Source organism: Protopterus annectens, chromosome 10.part0, assembly GCF_019279795.1.
Source record: "Protopterus annectens isolate FY-2018-M chromosome 10.part0, PAN1.0, whole genome shotgun sequence".
Lineage (NCBI taxonomy): Eukaryota > Metazoa > Chordata > Ceratodontiformes > Protopteridae > Protopterus > Protopterus annectens.
In genome coordinates, this window is record NC_056744.1 from 1,630,614,746 (window position 1) to 1,630,635,070 (window position 20,325).

General features: G+C 38.6%; 1 protein-coding gene across 1 annotated transcript in view; it reads right to left on the reverse strand.

Moving 5' to 3' along the window:
* Positions 1-20,325, reverse strand: part of PRRT2 (proline rich transmembrane protein 2) — a 278,146-nt gene that overhangs the window by 24,358 nt on the left and 233,463 nt on the right. Inside the window, exon 3 of the mRNA XM_044086334.1 lies at positions 2,255-2,384. Within this exon, the coding sequence (XP_043942269.1) occupies positions 2,255-2,384 (130 nt within the window). The remainder of the gene's footprint in view (positions 1-2,254; positions 2,385-20,325) is intronic.

Here is a 20,325-nt window from a genome sequence, read left to right on the forward strand (position 1 = left end):
AATACTGCTGTTGCTTGTGGGTCTTGAAGCAGAGAAAGCATTCGACAGAGTAAACTGGGATTTTATGAAGCTCAAGAAATAAGGAGAGACTGTAATTTTGGATACAGATCCTTAAGAATAACAATAATTATGCAGAATATTATATCCATAAAGTAGCAGAAATTATTCTAAGAACTAAGCCAACATGGCAATGGAGAAAGGTGATTCTGCTGCTAGCGATGACTGCAATTATGGGTACAGAGAATAGGCAAGAGGGTGCTGGAATTTACTGGAAAAAACTGGCAAAGGAACCAAGGTACTGGGCGCAAATAATTAGAGAGGGAAATGTAACAGAATGGGAAGTGGCCAAGAAACCATTTGGGCTGCGGGCTAGACATTGCATCCCTATCAAGGATTGACATCAGATTATAGGCAAAGAGAAAGGAATATGGGGGTCCTAAGTGAAAGACCTGCACTGGTAATTTATTTAGTAGAATCTGCAACAGAAGCTGCTGCTAAAAAGGGATAATTAGTAGGGCATATAAAATACTGTATGATAACTATAGGAATGAATCAGAATATGTTAGAAAGGATTGGGAAGAGAGATTGAATAAGAAATTCACAAAGAAACAATGAGAGAACAAATATAAGACACCCAAATATGCAACAAAGTCTAGAAGATTTAGGAATTTTGCTTGGAAGTGTTTACATAGGTATTTTAATAACCCAAACAGATTCCAAACAATTTTTACTCAGGTAGAATGCAAATGTTGGAGGTGTGATAGGAAAGAAAGAGGTAATTGAAAACATATTTTTGGGGGGTGTAAGGAGTTGGCAGACTTTAAAAATTCCCTGCAGACTATTCTGTCAGAAATACTGGGTGAGCAAATTGGTATAACTAAGGAAATGATTTTTGAGCTATGAAACAGAATCAGAATTGCCTAGACATAATAAGGCCATGGTAAGTCTAATTATGATGGCTGCAAAAAAAGAAATTACTAGAAAATGGATATCAAAGTCTAAACCAACAGTACTAGAAGCACTGAATATGTAACAAAGATAAAATAACTGGAAGTGGAACCTTTAGAAGAGGGTAGGAGCAAACTACACAGAAAAAAATGAGAATTGTGGGAACAATACATGCAGTTTAGGAGGAGAAATGAGATTTAAGGGAAGGCAGGAACCTAATGAGGTGTGTAATATTTAACTGACAATGAGAATATAGAAGATTATATATGATGTATAATGTTTGCAACTGACAATATGTCAATATGGGTTGTTTTTATTTATATAAATGTATGATCGTCTATGTCATAAGTGATAATTCAATAAAGATGGTTCTTGTTAAAAAAGAAAAAAAAAACGAACTAATCAAAATTCATTTTGAATGAAACAGATGAAACAGAAACTTCAAGACAATTTGCGATCAACACAAAAAAGTTGTGCTCTTTTTGGGAACACCCCACACATGGATCTACTTTATTAGCGGAAACACAAACTGTTTGAGTGTCACTAATTTGTTGCTGAGCATTAATCTACTCATGATTGGCTGTACATTTAAACCAAATGCCCTCCTGCACCTCTTGATGTGGTATGCCTTACCTTCACACCTCTGACCTATAAATATAGTGTCTCTGAGTTCACACAAAGTTGGAGAAAGCGTATTTACAGACAGAGTCTGTGTATTCAAGGTTCATGCACTTGAAGAATACAGATCAACATTCAGCTGCAAGCAAATGATCTGTGAGGAGCTGTACCACAAGTGAGTACCCCCCCCCCCCCCACACACACACACACACACACACACACACACACAGGATTCCTCAATCCGCATATATTACAATCAGCTTCAATGCCACTGCAACTCATGGCAAGGATAAATCCCTAACTCATTGTTTTCTTACAAGTAATCCATAATTCATTCAATTGTGCATTATTGCAGTAGCCCATCATGGAATATCCATCTCTTATTTATATGCCCAGTGTATTTTTCATACTACTGGACACAAATATTTATTCGCTTTGTTGAGTTGTCTTGAAAATTTGAGGCAAAGGTATGGCACAGATTAAACAAGAACATCTGCAGTAGCAAACAATTTCTGTCACTGTTCTTTGACAGTGATCGACAAATTATAAAGTGAATGGTCACAGGAAGCCTAAACGATTTATGCATATAACATTAATTGCACAGGTCTGAACGTGTCCCCACCACATCAAATATGATCCATTGAAACAAAGCATTCTTATTTGGCATGTTAAGAAAAATATTACTTACACACAAAGTTGATGATGCAGACAATGATAATGATGACTCCGCCCACCAGCGCTGTGATGCTAAGAAGTTTAGCGACACGACCAAGACGTCGGGCACCATCCACATCTCCCTGTTGAAGACTGTTTCTGGACTATTAAAAAAAATAAAGATTGTCATTCTTTGCTTTCTTATGTCTTACTGATGATGCAAGATTAGTTATGTGGTTGCTGATGGGCATAGACAACCACTAATATGTTGAAAACTTTCTAACAATATTTCCTTATGTGCATTCGACTAGGCGATGTGACATTTCCTGTTTTATATGTAATTTCTTGAATAAATAGAAGCATTTCTGTACAGAACTATATTGCCTGGATTGTGCCTCAAATGGTTCTTGAGGCCAATGTGTTTTCATGGTCAGTGTTCAATAAATAAATGAATAAACAAAAGTGCAGTGACATACCTGTGTGGCTTACCTGTCACTTTGTGCCTCCTACAAACCTCTTTAAAGATGAAGATAAATTTCATTATACTGAATAGCGTTTACTCTCTGACAATAAATTCAACTGTGTTTTTAGGATGCTTATTCTTTTTCTGTGCTCTTTGACAAACTATCCCAAAGCCAGTACCAACATTAGAAATAAATAGGGGGAACTTTTTTCTTAATATGCAAATGTAATCTTCAGAGTCATGAAAAGAGGTCTCATCCATATAGAAATGCCATGCAGTGTCATGTAATAATGACACTGAGAAAATTTACTACCTTCCACCCATCCATCCATTTTCCAATAAGCCTCCTTAACAGTCAAAGGGCCCAAGTCTTTGAAGCTCACTCTAGTCAGAGTGCCTGTCTATTACAGAACTCACTCACTCACTCACTATGTCCACATCTACAGGCAATTTGGAAGATCAGCAATTGACCTACTCATGCTGTATTTCAAAAGGAGAAGGAGAAGGAATTTTTTTTTCTGACAAAGACACATTCACATTTCAAATTTCTTAGAAAATATGCACAAACAGAAAGGAAGAATAAGTGTTTACCAGCTGACAGCTTTCAAACAACAGAGCTATGCATAGTTGTTTTGTTAAGATATATAACATTATACAGCATAAGTTTTATAATTTCAGATTTCAGAAAAGCAAACATCCATCCATCATTTTCACTATCCATATTATCCAACTCAGGATTTCAGGAAGCCAGACCCTGTCCTGTCAAGCAATGGGTGTAAAACAAGAAATAACCCTTTATGAATGCTAGTCTGTTACAGGAAACATGCATATCACACATCACAACTTTTTATTTTATTTAATGTTTGATAACCAAGTGGGTGGGATGGTATACATTCACACACCCGAGTCCATTTCATGCATCAGTACTCCATTCACCTCCATATCTTTAGGTCATGGTGGCAGGAAACTGGAGGCTCAGGAATAATTCATGCAAAGACAGGGGCCACATGCAATCTATATACAGAAAACACCCCAACTGGGAACTGAACTGGAGATCCAAGCACTATGAAGTAACAAAGCTAACTACTTCAACATTTGCTACCCAACAAACAAATCAAATAAAATTTAAAATTAGGAGTTCCTGCGGTTTGATTTTCTCAGTTTCTACTTGGAAAGTGTGACTTTTAGTATGTGTCCTAACTAGATGATGATTCTAGGTTGCTCTTAGAAAGAGGTAGGTGTACCAAGTGGGCTTATGTGGTTAATAAATTAATTAACTATGGAATAAGGGTATCTGCAAGAAAAGGAAGAAATGACTATTTATGATATTTTGCAACATATAATTTTAGAGGAAACTGTATTGTAACCCAAGCTTACTTTGCTGTTTTGTTAACAAAACTATCTGACCACTCTGCATGCATATATCACATATGACATTGACATGATGTGAAACATATATTTCATTACTTGCTCGTTTATACTTCATCTCTTTATCTAAGAATCTTGCATCCAGCTCTCAGTCTTCCAACATTGCATCCTATTCATTCCCCCATGTCCATGCTAATAAGTGACCCCACAATATGCCAGTTAAGGTCCTCCATCATCCCTTGGGAGATTCATGTTGAATACTCCTTACTATCAACTTGATTAGTCACAGTGTCATAGCCTGACCTAGGCTAGATCCTTTTCCTAAACTTGATAACAGAAGGTTAATAAGCATAGCTTTCACTTCTACAAGTTACTTGAATGTTTGTGCATGTCATTATGTGTTTTCATTTGCTGCCTGGGTAGCTTCATCAAGATCTAAAAAGTCATCTTTTACAGGTACAGTCTTTTTTTATGTGTGTATGAGGGGGAAAGCAGTGAGAATCCCAGGAGAATCCCCCTACTCTTTTCTCAGAAAGTGTTATGAGATGTTTTTAGATGTACAAATACGCCAGTGGAAATGATATAGCAAGTCCCCCTGACTGCTGCTGTAAATGCTCCTCTGATTCCTCATTTATCACCTTTCTTAGGATTGACTATATTTGCTGAAAAACATTACATCACTTTCTCTAGTTGGTCATAACCTTCTTTATAAAAAGCAGTTTCTTAAGCCAAATCTGATCACTTTGTGATTAACAGCAGTACCTTCTCCTACATGTTGTCGTGACTACTGATAAACAAGCCTGTTTTCAGTCACTTTTCGCCACCCCGCCATGTATACATGCCCATTGCTTTGAGTTGTTCTTAAAGTTTGTGCCCCTCTAACCATCTTGGTGGTCTTCCTCTGAGTCCCCCACCCCAGATTTCCTGACAGATAACTGCACCACATTCACAGCTTGCCCCTTGCCTCTAGCAGGGACAAAATGGGCTCTTGTCTCTTGTGGGAATGAATGGTCCAATCAGTAAAGCTAATGTGAGGCTTAATAGCTTCCAGGAAACCGAAAGCAAAAACAGTCAGAATCAAATAAAACAAAAACTTTCAGAATGCATTCACTTTTTCCCAAGTGAAGACACCCACCCCAGGTGCTCCTTGTTTCTGGACAACATACCCTTTTCAGGTATGAAAAAACTCTTGAAATGACAAGCTGAAAAAAAAAAAAGTTTAACCAAAATGATTTTCTGAAAAAATGGAATTTATGCCAACTTGCTGGGTTAGACAGATAAAGCCCTGACTATGGCTCAGGCGACCAGAGTTAGATTAGCAGCTCAACAACTTTATGGAGCTGGCAGACTGGATAGGTAGTCCCAGTGGGATGTGCAGCTGGCTGCAGGCTTTAATAGTTCTTCAGAGGAAGAAGGCAAGCATGCAACCTTGAGGCGTGTGTGTGTCTCACAAAGCCACTGATTGCTGACAGCTTTCAGCAAGCAAGTGCACATGAGCAGGTATTTACACAGGAGAAGGCAATGTGGCTCCCACAATGATGTGGCTCATACATCTCCCTCCCTGGGATAGGGGTGAGACCATTAAGGAAATGCAATTGCTGAGATACCTACAAGGAGACTAGCAGCTCTCATGGTTGTCTGTATGATGCCACCCCTGATGGCTCTGAAAGATGAGCTCTGACATGGGAGGGTTGATAATCAGCAGGCACAGGGGCAAAAAAGCATAAAAGAAAGGAGTTTAACAAAACTTGCAACTTAATAAAATAAAAACATGATAAATATGCCATCTATTTTTATAATTAAATTCTAGGATACCCCTTTGAACAAAACCATATAATTTATTCCAAAAGAGTGTTGCTGTGCTGTGCTATACTTGGCATATACCTGGCTACATCTTCACCTCATATCCCAGTGTCTTGAGGCATTTGTGCAGCTTGCTTACACTGTTTTGTATGACTGCATTTAAGGATGACAATCATTCCCTGTGTCTGTTTGCAGAATGGATCCCTAGCAATATCTATGGTCTGCTTTCTGGTTTCTTGAAGCACAAAAGTTTTGTGCATCAGTCCACTGAAATGCATGTCTTTTGCATTCATTTTGCACAGCAGCATGTCTAATTTTGTCTGTGGCACCATGATATGCTAATGCTAGCAAAGTACAGCTCAGAGCACACACGTTCCATTCTAGCAAGTGATAACTCTGCTAAAAACAAAGATTTGGGTGTTTGTTTCTTACTTGGCTTCTGTAAGCTATTCTAATAGTTGTGAAAAGCATGGGCTCTAGTCATACACATAGTGAACAATCTGGACTGGTGTGTGGTTCAGTTCATGTACCAGAGCCCAGCATGATTCATAAAATTGGTACCAGCTGTACAGGCCAGTACCCCAAGAACGGAGCAGCTAAGCAAAATGTTTCCCTGGCATAATTAGTGATTCATACAATAAACATAAACTGTAGACCAGCTGTCTACTAGAATTAGTTCTGGAATCAGAATGAAGTAATTACAATTTGCAACTGCGGAAAAATGGAAATAACTTTTGACTTGTGTGCTGATGTGTTTTAGAGAGTTAACAGGAGCTCACAGATTGCAGCAAAGGAAGGATTGGGAAGTAAAATAAATGTGAATAGAAGAAGAAGATCTAAGTGTCTCATGACCAAGAGAGCTCTGTATGAACCAACAAGGGGCCTGTAAGATGTAGAAGGAGTCAGGACAAGTAGTTAAACAGGAATCTGAAGAAGCTAAAATGATGGGTAGCAATGGGTGGGTTAGAACAGACAAGGAAGAGACAAGGCAGAGGTGGAAAGGGATCTGGCAAAATGAATTAAAGAAAACCAAAAGAGGTGTTTAGGTACATAAGGAAAGGAAGGAAGGAAGGATGATACAGACGTATACATACTGATGACTATAAGGACTTCAAAGACGAAGGAGAACAAGAAGCTCATCTGAATGAATTCTCTGTCTTAGACATCAGTAAAAAGAATGTTGGGGTAACATTCATAGGTTCTTCCTAAGTTTATGGCTGAGGAGAACATCCAGAAGCTTAGCCACATTAAGCATGCCACCATAAGTTAATGGGTTCATAGGTCTTTACTAGGCTAACGACCACAAGGGCCTTTTTAAGCCTAACCATGCATCCCAAATCTCTGATAAGTACTGATACCCTTGATAAGTGTAAGCATGGACCTGGGAGATGGTGCGGAGAGATGAAGCTCTGATTGCAACCTTGGCAACTTGGGTTCAGTTAGCAGCCCAGGTGCTCACAGGGCTAGAAAAACATGAAGAGGTGTGAAGAGACATGGCCCATTCAACTCTCTCAGGGGAATGTGGAGGAATCTGTGCACAAAGGGGCACACAGATTGGTGTGCTTTCCCGACTTTGGAAACTACCAATCTGGCTTTGCGAGGAGAGGCAGGACTGCTTGGACAAACTCTCCTTGTGAAAGTGATGAATATCATCTTCAGTTAACCCAGTGCATGCAGAGACTGGGACATAAACATGAAAAAAAGCTAATGCCACCACCTAATAGCTATCTAAATGATGTCCCCTCCTGTTCATTCTTCAGTCCAGTGAAGTGGAACAAATTAGGCCAATATAACAGTAGGAGGCTGATGACTGACTGACTGATAGCATGGGCAAATAGTGAGGGGGAAAAGAGGTTCTGCCACATCATTCAGTACTATGGGAGACTTGTTCTGTCCTCCATTAAGTAGATTTTCCCACACATCCAAGATGAAAATTTGCAATCAGTCATCCAGTCATCAAGACTGATTTTAAAGATTGCTAGAGAAGTATTCTGTTTGGTATGCAGTGGCAGCCTGTTCCAGAAATGGGGGATGCAATCCTGTATGGGACAGTGTTTGCTGGTGAAAACTGAGAGGTGCACTATTGGGAAGAATGGCTGGCTGGAGGGGCTAGAGAATGAGCAAGCTGTACTCAGGATGGATAAGAAACAGGGTTAGATTGAGATACCTCCCTCTCATGTGGTTCTGTGTGTTTATTGCTGACATCACATGACACATAGAAAACAGGATCAACATCTTGAAAAGGGGGAACAAAATCAGAAGCAGCAACAATCAAATGATAGAAACAGCCTTAAAAGACACCTAACAAAGCTAACAGAATGTTACATGCCAAAAGACAGCAACTAAGCTAGATTTGTTTATTAAAAATGCAAGGGTTTGCACTTGGTGGCCAATAAGCTTAGAGAGGTTAATGAGTTAAGGGGTGCAAATTAAGAAAACAAGATGGGAAAAAGACCCAGTCGCAAATGCAATTGCAGCAATGATCCACCAAAGAAGAGTGAAAAGGTGACAGGAAAAGTCAACAGAAATGTGGTTAGCATCTCTGGACACAGATTACTGGAACAAACAGGTAATCCTTTCACTATAAAAGTGACTAGTGAAGCCTTGTTTGAAACACCTTGCCCAGTCTGGGAAACCATACAGGAAAAAGGAAACATAGATACTAGGCACACAGAAAGGCTGCTAGAATAGTAAAAATGGCCAAGAAAAGCAACATTATGTCCTTTGGCAAACATGGACACCCACACACCTACCATATAGGTGACACTCCTCTGAAAATTGACTCAGTTATTTCAGGAGCTGGGTACTTTCATTGATAATGAACTACCCATTGATAACCACACCCACTATTGTTAGGAAATCCTTTTATATAGCCAAACTAGTCATCAGGGTTATGTCTCCAGATCTAAGAAAGTTATTATCCCTCTGTACTCCTGTGTAGGCTGCCAGCCTAGCTAGATAGGATTTTGTAGATAATTCTGTCATTTGTAAATATTAATGTAAGCCACATGCTTGTTCTCTTAAATGTAAGAAAATTATGGGAAATGTTGAACTTCAAAAATGTAACCACATTGCACTCTGCTGGAGGAAAGCTGATAAGTCAAGCATTGTATAATTGTTTGATCTCAAAACTCTGAGCCAAGATGTCTGAATGAAGGAATTCTCCCTATTATTTTGAGACCAGAGTTAATGGCTAGAATTTGCATGTATAATGTCTTTTATTGCTCTGGCTTCCTGACCAGCTGCAAGATCAAAAGGGCTGTTAGCCTGGGAAACAGAGAATAATGATGTAATCTGAAATGAGTCAGCGGTACTGTGTTATCAATTCAAGGACAGAGAGAGAGAATCAGAGCATTTTGCATTTGTTTTCAGAACTAACATCACCAGCACTGCCTTGCTCAATATGTAAATGTATTTTAGAACTGTGTTTGCTCTTAGATATAGATAGGAAATAGGAAGTCTAGTCTAGCTGTTTTCTGTACTGATGTCAGAACTTTTCTACTGTATTATTTTAAGCATTTCTCTGTGATCTCTGAACTCTTGGCTAGCACTGTGTAGTAAGAGGTATTGTCTTGTGTTCTTATTATTTATTATTAAATATTTTTAAACCTTTCAACTGTGGCTATTTTATGTAGAGATAATTTAAGCTCTAGAGTACATTGCATGTATATAGTGATACTGTCTAAGCCACTCCAAATAAGCATTGCTGTTCATCACACTTAACCATTTGGATAATAATATTGCACAGTAATAATTGGACACCCTTTGATAAGGGCCTTATTAGTAGTTGATATTAGTGGTTGGTGGCAAGTGGTACTACCGTATAGTCTGGGAAGAAGGGGCATAGCTGGTGAACCTGTGCCAGCCTTCCCCAGGAGTGTCTGTGTGTTTGTACAGAACTCATATCTCAAAGTGTGTGTGTCAGCTACTTGGGCAGGGACATGGAGGACTGGTTGGACAGAGAGGGTGCTGGAGGTTTTAGCTTGACCACTAGGCTGAGATCTGGACCCTATAGCTGTACCAGTGGGGAGTCTTATTGGGGATCTGGAGAGAGAGGGAGAAACCAGCCCCAGACTGACTGTAATCTCTGTGTGCTCTTAGGGGAAATTGTATTTTACTGTGTGTGTATTTGTTATCCTTCCCAATGTGGACACCCCTCACTTGTGTTAGTGGTGAGGATTGAGGCTCTTTGATTGTTGGGCCAGTCCACGGGCATCACAACAGCTACCTCATCAGGCCGATAACAGAGTATAATTTTGGTATGTACTTGTCTAAGCATATGATCTAGCTCAAAGATGGGCAATTGTAAATAAACTCTGGGTCTGGCCTCTCAAGTCGTCATTAAAAGGGGTTGAAACTAGGTATAAATTATTCATTTTGAAGAGTACTTATAAGCTGCCCCAATGTCCTCATCAGAAGGGGGAGTCAAAACTAGCTATTAATTCATGAAGATGGGTAGTTATACATGTGGGATACTGTACATAGTTTAAAAGTGGTCCTCTACATGGATAGCCAAGTATTAACCTATGAACCTATAAGTGGATAAGAGGGAGAAAAGGAATGCTGCATGAGGAGAGATTAATGAGATTGTGGCTGCCCTCACTCTCTGGGGGAAAGGAAATGTAAGATATGATATGGGTTCACAAAAGCATTAGTGGAAAGTACAATGGAAAATTACTGAGCAGGAAGGATGAGTGAAGATGTGGTCAAGAGTTCAAGACTGCGAAAGGAAATTCTCTTTGCAGCACTTTTGTATATAATGTACATATTTTTAGTCAACTATCATCGTGTATCTGAATGTTTATTACTACTCTAAAACTGTTTGAGTTATATTATATCTGTTTTGAAAAACAATAACATTTCTATTTGGAAAAAAAAAAGACTGTGAAATGAGGGGGGGGGGTCCACCTTCAGCTAGGGCATGGGTGACAGACAGAGCATTACTTCACTGAGATGGTGCCAGATGAAAGAAACAGCCTTCCAGGTTCAGTGGTAACAGTGCAAAACACATGGGTCTTTTAAAATGGTGTGGGATAATTGAAAAGTGTAGGGGGTTTGCAGAAAGGAAAGGGTAGCCTGTAAGGTGCTAGCCTCAACTGTTGGATAGAATGGGCAGACCCTCAGTCTTACTGAACTGGTTTAATATATACATATGTACAATCACTATAAACTGCAAAGCCTTTTTTTACCCTTCTTTGTTTTCTTTTTCTAGATCCATCTTCCAGTACACATCTTACCTCAGGATTTTCTCAAGCAAGTATACCATTTTACAGTTTTTAAATGCCATCCTATCAAGGGTTAATCTCACTACCATTTTAGCATTATCAGTTTTTGGTAAAGACTTAGACTTTTGTCCCCATAACTGCAGCAGTTTTGCTGTAATCAGCAGATTAACCATGTCTTCCATTCCCTACCAAATTTTACTGGACACAAATACGAAAAGCAGGACTAGTTTGAGGACACAGCAAAGGGATGATGCATTGGTTCTTATTGGTTGTCCACATGTTGGATTCTGGCTGCACTGGATAATTCTTTCCCATGTTGGCTATACAACCAGTAATTTGTGAATTACATCACCTATGTCCTAACTTGCGTCTCTCATTTCTTTCTTCAGCCTCCTCCCATCTCATACTCAAATAAGGGCCAGGCTGAATTCTAAGTATGCCACACTCACTATGCTGACGTATGTGTGTCATAAGCAATGACCCACTTATAAAAGATTCATCAAACTGGACTGGCAAAAAGTTCTATGTGAAGCAATATTGTTGGCTGGCATAATGGTTACAGTGTTTACCTTACAGAAACAAGGTGCAAGGTTTGATTCTCACATGGGGTAATTGGCTAGGCTTAAAATGGTCCACAAAGGCAGTTAGCCTAGTACTAATCTATTAAGCTATCTATGTTTGTTAAGCAACTGGTACTCCAGATCTCAAATAGGCACCCTATAGAATTCTTCCTATGATTGAACTGACCAGTCTATAACCATTTAATTCTTTCACAAACTTACTTGCTTAGATAGATTTTAGGACGCAATCCCCACTGCCACTCTCCATGAGCCAGCTTCAATTATAATTACAGCAAAACTAGTATATACAGTATTCCAATAAAATGCCGCCCACCACCTTGTTAAACTAGCATATGAAGACACACTGGCAGTTAAAGAAGCTACCAGATGCCATTTAATGCACAGTTACAAAACAAAGAAAGATGTGGCCATTTTTAGGAAAAAAATGTACATTTCTACTTCCTGCATATTGAAAAAACATACATTTATAAAAGGCTACATTTTTTTTTTGTTTTTCAGTGTTACAGTTTCTTTTTCACTGTGTTTGGTATAAATGAACCTACACTGAAAAAAAGTAGATATGATTCAGAGCTGCATTTTCCTATTGACAATATGTGTGAAAAAGTTGTGGGAGATGTTAAAAATAACGTATGACAACCCATCCTTGTGAAAAACATACCAGTTTTTACACTCCAGCCCTCTATAGCTCACAGCTTCTTTGTTTTAGGACAATGAGGGACAAAAGCCCAAAATGAAGGACAGTTTTAAATATTACGCAGGACATTAATAGAACTGCAATGTTGCATAAACATGCATTTTCTGAGTAATAATTAGTGTAAAATTCTAATTTCTGTCATTATTGACTGGCTGTAGAAATGACAAAATACTATGCCTTCCCAAGTTGGAAATAAATGTAAAATGCAGAAAAAAAACAATGGATGCAAAATGAGATTCCTGAGTAAACCAGTATGATTTATTTTAAAACACAATTCACAAAGATAACAAATAAGTAATCAAGTAAAGACGTTTGTCTCTTAAACTTGACAAAAAAAAAAAACAGAAAAGAACTGAGACTTTATCCAACTTAAATGACACAATTAATTACTGTTCTTAGACAGTATGATAAAAAAACATATGATGTGTCACATTATTAAGAACCATTCTGTTTCTTCTCAACACATTTGTGATTCACACTTTGATTTTAAACTATTCCCCCCTATTCCCCCCTACATGCATCCAAAATAACTTACCACTTATATTGACAGTAGTCACAGTGTTATCATCACTGCTAAGCATGTTCATAAATTGTCTTCTTACGCTTCCTACTGGTCTTTCCCGCATAAAATGATTCACAAATGGTACAAACTGCCATGCAAACCACATACGTATAATTACATTTAAAATAACCTGGAGGGACATATAATCTTCGGGTGTCAGCACAATATGCATTCATCCCCTCATGTATGAATCTACACATAGTGCAGGAATAACATTTGAATGCACTTCTCCTGTTGCCCAGAAATTAATTTTCTTAATTGCTCCCAAATGTTTGACACCCCCCCCCATGAATAAACATAGGTGCCACACCCACATACCTAAAAACATCTGGATTCCCACTTAGCATTTTCATTATCGGTTATAATTTATTTTTATTCCACCACTATCAATGGTTTAGCTGACTCTCATAGCTGTACTCCAATCTGATGAATTATTTGATTCCTGTTCACCCATTTCAGTGCATATTCTAGAAACAGTTCTCTATGGATACCCCCTGTGACCAAACCTGGTGATCAAATCATTACTCACTGCTTTCCTCCTTCCTTCATCGGTACTTCATTTACACTTCTAGTATACATACGTCTGACTAAGTTGTCTTTTAATACAAAGCATGCATACTGTCATAGTTTGAAATGGCAGCATCCTTATAACTTACACTTGTAGTCTGTCTTTTTTTACAGCAGCATTGGTATTGGAGGTATAAGAAGGCTACAAAAACTGCAATGCAGTTTTTGTTGGGTTGTGGTTGCTGTACTTTGTTTTTGTCATTTTTCCTGTGCTGATCATTTTTTCCTGTGCTGAACCTTACATTATTAGCTTTGATGCCTTTGGGATTGTTGCAGATTGGAGAAAGAACAAACATGAAATATGCACTCTGAAGTGCATTTTACTATTTCTTTGAGCTTGTGAAACTTTTGAGTGAGAATATATAAGTAGGGAATGTGTGGGGGTGATGCAAAAACATTTAGTTGGGCAGTTTCCAGTTTTCTTTTGAAAGTTCTACTCTTTTATTCTTATTTTGCAGTGAGTAGTGTTTTAGATTAACTTATTTTTTGATTCATGGAACTGTGCTAGAGTCATTTGAGACACAGATAGTTTTGTTTGTAGGGAAATATTGCTTAATTTTTCCAGTCTGGAGTTTTTGTTTGAGTTAACAGTGGAAACTTCCCTACCTGTTTTCACAAAAGAACAAGAAGGCAGGGTACCAGCACATGAGGAAGGAATAGTTAAGAATGACAATACTGGAATCAAACCACTGACACTGATGTTGATGGAGAATGTGTTTAGTACCTCTGTCATTCATACCACCTCCCAGCTATTTGCAATAGTACAATAATGACACAAGTTCTTGTGTTCCAAGTAGAAGCCACGCAGCTGATAAAAAAACATTGAATTTATTCTTCTGAGGAAGTCTTTTGTTACAGTCAGACGAAAGCGCTAACTCTGTTGTTGTAGACATTTATCCACTGTTGAAGGAATTTTATAAGTATTTATTTGGTGAATAAATTCAACTTTTTTTTTTATCACCAGTGTGGTTTCTACTTGGAACACTTGGACTGGTTTTTCATTTTTACAAGTTCTTGTGTTGCCAAAATCATCTACAAAACCATCTACATCTAGACCCAAATCTTCCATGATATCAACTCCAGTTGTGCAAAGGTTCTGTCCTCAACTTGCCACCAAAGATTTAGGATCAAGTAGCCAATGCACAGGAGAGGACTATCTGTGGCGAGAAAGAATGAAATGAAGTGGCTGAAAGCCAGCTCTTCCTCTCTGAGGCAGTTAAGCGGGTCTGTATTACTTCACTGAGAAACCTTTCCACTGAACACAATTTCATCGACCCATATTCAGCGAAATTACCTTCTGCAATTTGCTGAATACTTAAGGCAAACAAATACTTCCCTTGCAACCCAACAGACCCAAATCTAGCTAAACCAAACCCTCTCATGTGGGATGCTGCACCCCCACACCCCCCTAACTAAATATACCAATTCCGAGATTGCACTACAGTGGAGAAAAGGACAAAGTTGTGAAGTTGGCCAACTGTGTCTTTGCCCTGTAAGTATTCAGTGAATCACAGAAATGAATTTTGCTGAATATGGGTCAATGATGTACCATTTGGTGGAAAGGTTTTTTGGAGAACTCATATAGATCCCAGTTAACCAACAAGGCCCTTCTTCTAAGTTAAGGCTGGAAGACAGTACAGCCACAGAGGTTTGCAGCATGTGTACATGCAAATGGTAATATAGTGGTTCACACAAGAAGGGATGTTCTTGTCATGTTGTTTTAAAACACTGTATACTTGAGAACCATCTAAGGTTCTTGACAGGTAAATGAGAAAAAAAAAAAATAGCGCCTACCCATGAATGATGGCCCGCTCATCCTGTTTTAATGAACAAGCCAAACTACATGGGTGATGTTAGTATGACAAATGACAGCACTATAGTTTGGCAAAATACTTTTCCTAAAAAATCCCACAAAACTGTTTATAGGCAGATTACTCCCCCCAAGAAATATAACTTAATATGAGTAAGAGATATGGTGACACTGGAGTACATCACATTTATTTGGTAAAGTGGTGTCTTCTCTCCACAGCGGGGAGTCGGGAATACTTTTACCATTTCATTGCTTTGATGAACTGATATTTTGTCAGACTGCGATGGACTTAGTATGTGGTGATATAGGGTGGTAAGGGAGTTTGGGTGACACACAAATACAAAGAAATGAGGGGAAAAGAGATGGAAAAAAGCATTGATTTAAAAACTATATTTACTTCAACTAATGCAAGAGCAGGCATATGTGAATTCAGAATAACATTTTAAATGAAAAGAGGTACAGAACAACCGTATAGTGCAGGAATATGAATCACAAAATCAGACATTGTGAGAGCAGACAAGAACCACCTGCCGTGTAGTTTGCCTTCTATGTTCTTGATACCTGTTTATTCAGTTCTGCATTGTTTAAGAATGGCTACTCACTATTGTTAATCAGGCCTGTTTACTAGCTACTGTTTTTGGAAATGTGCGTGGATTCGAATCCTATGCAGTTCAACTGAGTATGAGAATGCAATGCCTTGGGAAAAAGAGCTGTCACTTACTTTTATTTTTTAAGTGATTACTCACTCTATGGGTCCTCAGAATGAAAATAATTAAGGGGTGTTTGGGGTAATTGTCGTCCCTACAAAAAAAAAAAAAAAAAAAAAACTTTCCCTGAATTTTTGCAATGCAGAGTTGCATGGTGCTGCTTTCCATTTGAGTATGTACAATGTATATTTCATCTAATTGTATTGTTTCTTCACGTTAGCTGTATAAGCCATATACCACCCTGTATGTTAAATAACACATCCTCTTGTCTCTCCTGAGGTGACCACTTAAGTTGCTAAACTGTATGTCATTTTTTACAGCATTTTCCTTTTAAAGGTGGGAGCCACATGGACTCTGCTGATACCTTGGAGATATTTAAATACTTCTATCATGTCACCTCTTTGCCTTATTTCTTCAAGATTATGTAAAATAGCTTATTGTAATATCTCTTTATATGCATTCTGTTGTAGATTGTTATAGACTATGTACTATTAATCCAATAGTCTGATATGGAATTAGAACCAGTAGTCCTTAGATTTTGTAGAAATGAAAGCAAATGTATAGTGTACTCAACTACTGATAATAATAATGGGGTCAAAATGCCTGACTATCAAGGTAAACGGTTTTCTCAGCTTTGAGATTAAAGTTTAGCAGAATATAGACTTGGAGAGGCCAGTACTACCAAATGTTGTTGCTGAGCGCCCCATCCAACATCCCCTACTGCTGATGTATTGTTTCAGCAAATAAGAGCACTAAGAAAAGGAAAAAAAGGTAAAAGAAACAGAATCGGAGTAGAAAAGTAAAAGATACAGTAGCATATAGAAAGGAAAGAAATATGGCACAAAGGAAGGGAAGAAGATAACACCGGAATAAATGCAAAAAACACGTGCTGTAAGAAACAGGAAAGGCACGGCAGACTGATAGAAAAAGTCATAAGGTAAATGGAAGCAGAAAGGCTAAGGCAGATACACCGCAGGAATTATAGAGAGCGGACTGGACAGAAAGTGAGTAAAATCGCTGTAGAGAAGATACAAGGGAAATGAGAGGAAGGGGTAGATGTACCAGAAGTAGAGACAAGCTGTGAAGGAAGTGGTAGAGACAGAAAAAGAACAAAAAGGTTCTACGTAGTCCAGATGACAACTGATCTTCTAACAGGCCACATGTCAACGGTGAACACCAATACATAATTTTTGTGCGGGGGAGGGCTTTGAACCTCATTTTTATTTTTATGTAAGTAACACTAAGGTTACATGACACAAAACTCAAGGGAAGCTCTACAGGCAGGCCTTTTGTTGTGGCCAAAATAACCCATTGCCTAATAACCTTTCAGCATGGATAGACAATGGCCAGGCCACACTACAAATTAGGAGGAAATGGCTAAAAGACAAGGACTCAGGAGAAGAGAGAGATGCGGAGAAGGGTGCAATTGAAAAAGGGTAGCTAAAATGGCAAAAGTTTTGCACATTAGGATGAAACTCATAAGAAAGGAGATCTGAAGAAGAATCCAGGGCAAAGTAATAAAGAGTGAATGGCAATTTCACAAGAAACAATTAAATCTAAATCTGCATGGCTATTTCTATAAACTTTGGGAACATTTAATAATTTTGCCTTGTTGGACCTTCTCCTGAAAATATTTTCTCTTTCTGTATGATTCTGTTAAACATATCACCAAGGAAAACTTACCGGGAGCTCTATTTCAATACATCAGTTGCTGTTCTTTGTGTATGACCCTGCCAGTTTATCAGCAGTCCTGCTCGCTTGAAGACCCTGTCACTTTATGGCAACTTATCACAAATCAGGCCAGTGCACTGCATCTTTCTGTCACATCATTTTTTTATATACGGATGTTGTATGTGTCTTGGCTAACAATTTATTAGCACACTTTTTTATCAAACGCAAGGAAAGACTGTTTTTCGGTCCTGTGATAACAAGCATAAAACACACCATGTTTACATGCAAGGAGCTAGGAAACTGAGTATGAAGTGGGGGAGGATGATAGCACATTCAGTAGGTGTTACTGGCTTTCTGGAAGATACCAGACACATGCAGTTTCGGGTGATGACAAACTATGGATTAATTTCTTCTAATGGACACACTGCAGATCATCCTTAATAGTAACTCATGCTAATGTTTCATTCCATTCTGTTCTGTCATTTTTTTTTTGCTCTCTATTAATATTCAGGTCAGGGTTGCCATGGTTATCTCCCAGGCCAACAGTCTTTGCAGTCTTAAGTGTTTTCATCTTTGATGCACAGACGTAAGAATGTTTGCAGTCAGCAAATGCATGGTAGTATAGGATATACTGTGTTGCTGCCCAGAAGAATAATTTAACAACTCTTATTTCCATCACCCTAACACTACTTCTGGGTCATTTCACCTTAAAATACACCTTATAGAAGGTTCGCAACCACTCCTTCCTTGTATTTAGGCACTCATTTCCAAATCTTTTGTGGTCAAGTCTGTCTTGTGCTTACTGCACCTAAGCACATTTAATCTGTGATCGGGCAGGGAGCAACTCTCTCCACTTGCATCATCTCTGCTACATCCCAGCGTCTCAAAGCAGGTTTGAGCCTAGACCTATCATATACTTCTCAACCTTGTAGCACAAGAATTAATCTGGACAAAGCCAAAAATAACTGGGGAGGGGGGCAAAATCCAGGACATGTTTTGATTCTTACTCTTATAAACTTAGAAAGATGACAGAGTAATAAGGTTTGCATTAGCATGCATTTTCTGAAGGATATGAAGTCTGAAACACGAATATCTGTTATTATTTAATGACTGCAACCCTCAATGATTTGGCAGAAATGACAAAAAAATTTATGAGGGACAGACCAAAAATATGAGACCAAAATATGGGCATTCTGTGAAATTCTGGACAGTTGCAAGGTATGTCTAACAGTATGCAAGTTATTGTATGTTCTGCTGAAATTAACAGCTCCCTTCATGCGAACCCTGTCACCCATGATGAACTGTATGAGTGAAACTTAATTGCTGTTGGATACGTGCCACAGTACAAACCCGTATATTTCATGTTCTATGAGAGCAACAACTGGAGTGCAGATGTATTTACACCGAAAGGTGACATCAGCAAATTTATTTTTGCAGGTTGGCGCACACAGGTCACAGTAAATTCTTGCTTTGATTCCAGGAATGAAATGAATATTAAGTGCCATTCCACTACCCCCTTCATTGGGGGGAAAAAAATGATCCCTCCTAAAACAAAATACTACATGCAGTAGTGCTACACATTTACTACAGATGTCCCATGTGGTATACATGAGTAATCTGTGACTATCTAAGCATAACTATCTAACAATAACACTAAGACTATCTTATTATTCACAGATAGGTAGCGGAAAATGTTATTGTCATAGAAGTCTAATGCATATGAGACACATTCAGGACCCATATATCAGCAGAAGTCCGAGGTTATTGGGTGTTGTAATAGTTTGTAACTAGGAGTGTGCTGCTGAACCATATATAAGCATGAACAAATGCAGCTGTGGGTAGCGCCAGTGTTGCAAATGCCCACTTTTGATTCTAATGTGAGTAGTAATCTTTGGCAGGATGTGGGAAGAATGCACTACTGTTACTCAGTCGTGCCTTAGCAATTCTGTCTGGAACACGCAGGAGCTGGAATGTGAGAAAAGAAACAGCAGCAATGCAGAGAGATATGAATAAGAATGATTTTTGTTAGCTCACAAATTCCAGCTCTGCTACTAGAGGCAGCGGCATACTGTGTAGTAAGCTCAGGCTCACTGGAGACTTCATCCGAGCCAATCTTGACGTAGAAGGGTTAGTTACCGCTGACTCTGGAATATCTGCTGTGAGAAGTCAGCCTACTGAACAATTGATGAATGTGCTTGATAAGGGCCTGCTGGCAAGGAAAATGGAGGCTTTAACCCTCCACCTGCCAACCAGCATGAACGAACCTGACATCTACAGGCTACATGTTGTCAACTGAATGGCATCTCTAAGAACACATTTAACACACTACTTCAATACAGCACTTAGATGTCGCCAGAATGCAGCTAAAACAGATGAGTAGCCTGGCATTCTTTTTCTATAATTACTTCTGATTTATAGCCTCTTTCCTCAATCTGTTCTACTCCATTGCCCGTTCAAGCCTTACTCTATCTTTTTTTTATAATGTATCTGCTGGCTACTTGTGTTTTTCAATCTGCCATCTGTCAGGACTGAGCGACTTGATGACACTGGTTCTCTCGCTGTGGAAGTCATCAGAATGTGCCTACATTCTTCATACACTTTATCCCCCATGTATGATATTTTATTTATTTATTTATTTGACATTTGTTGACCAG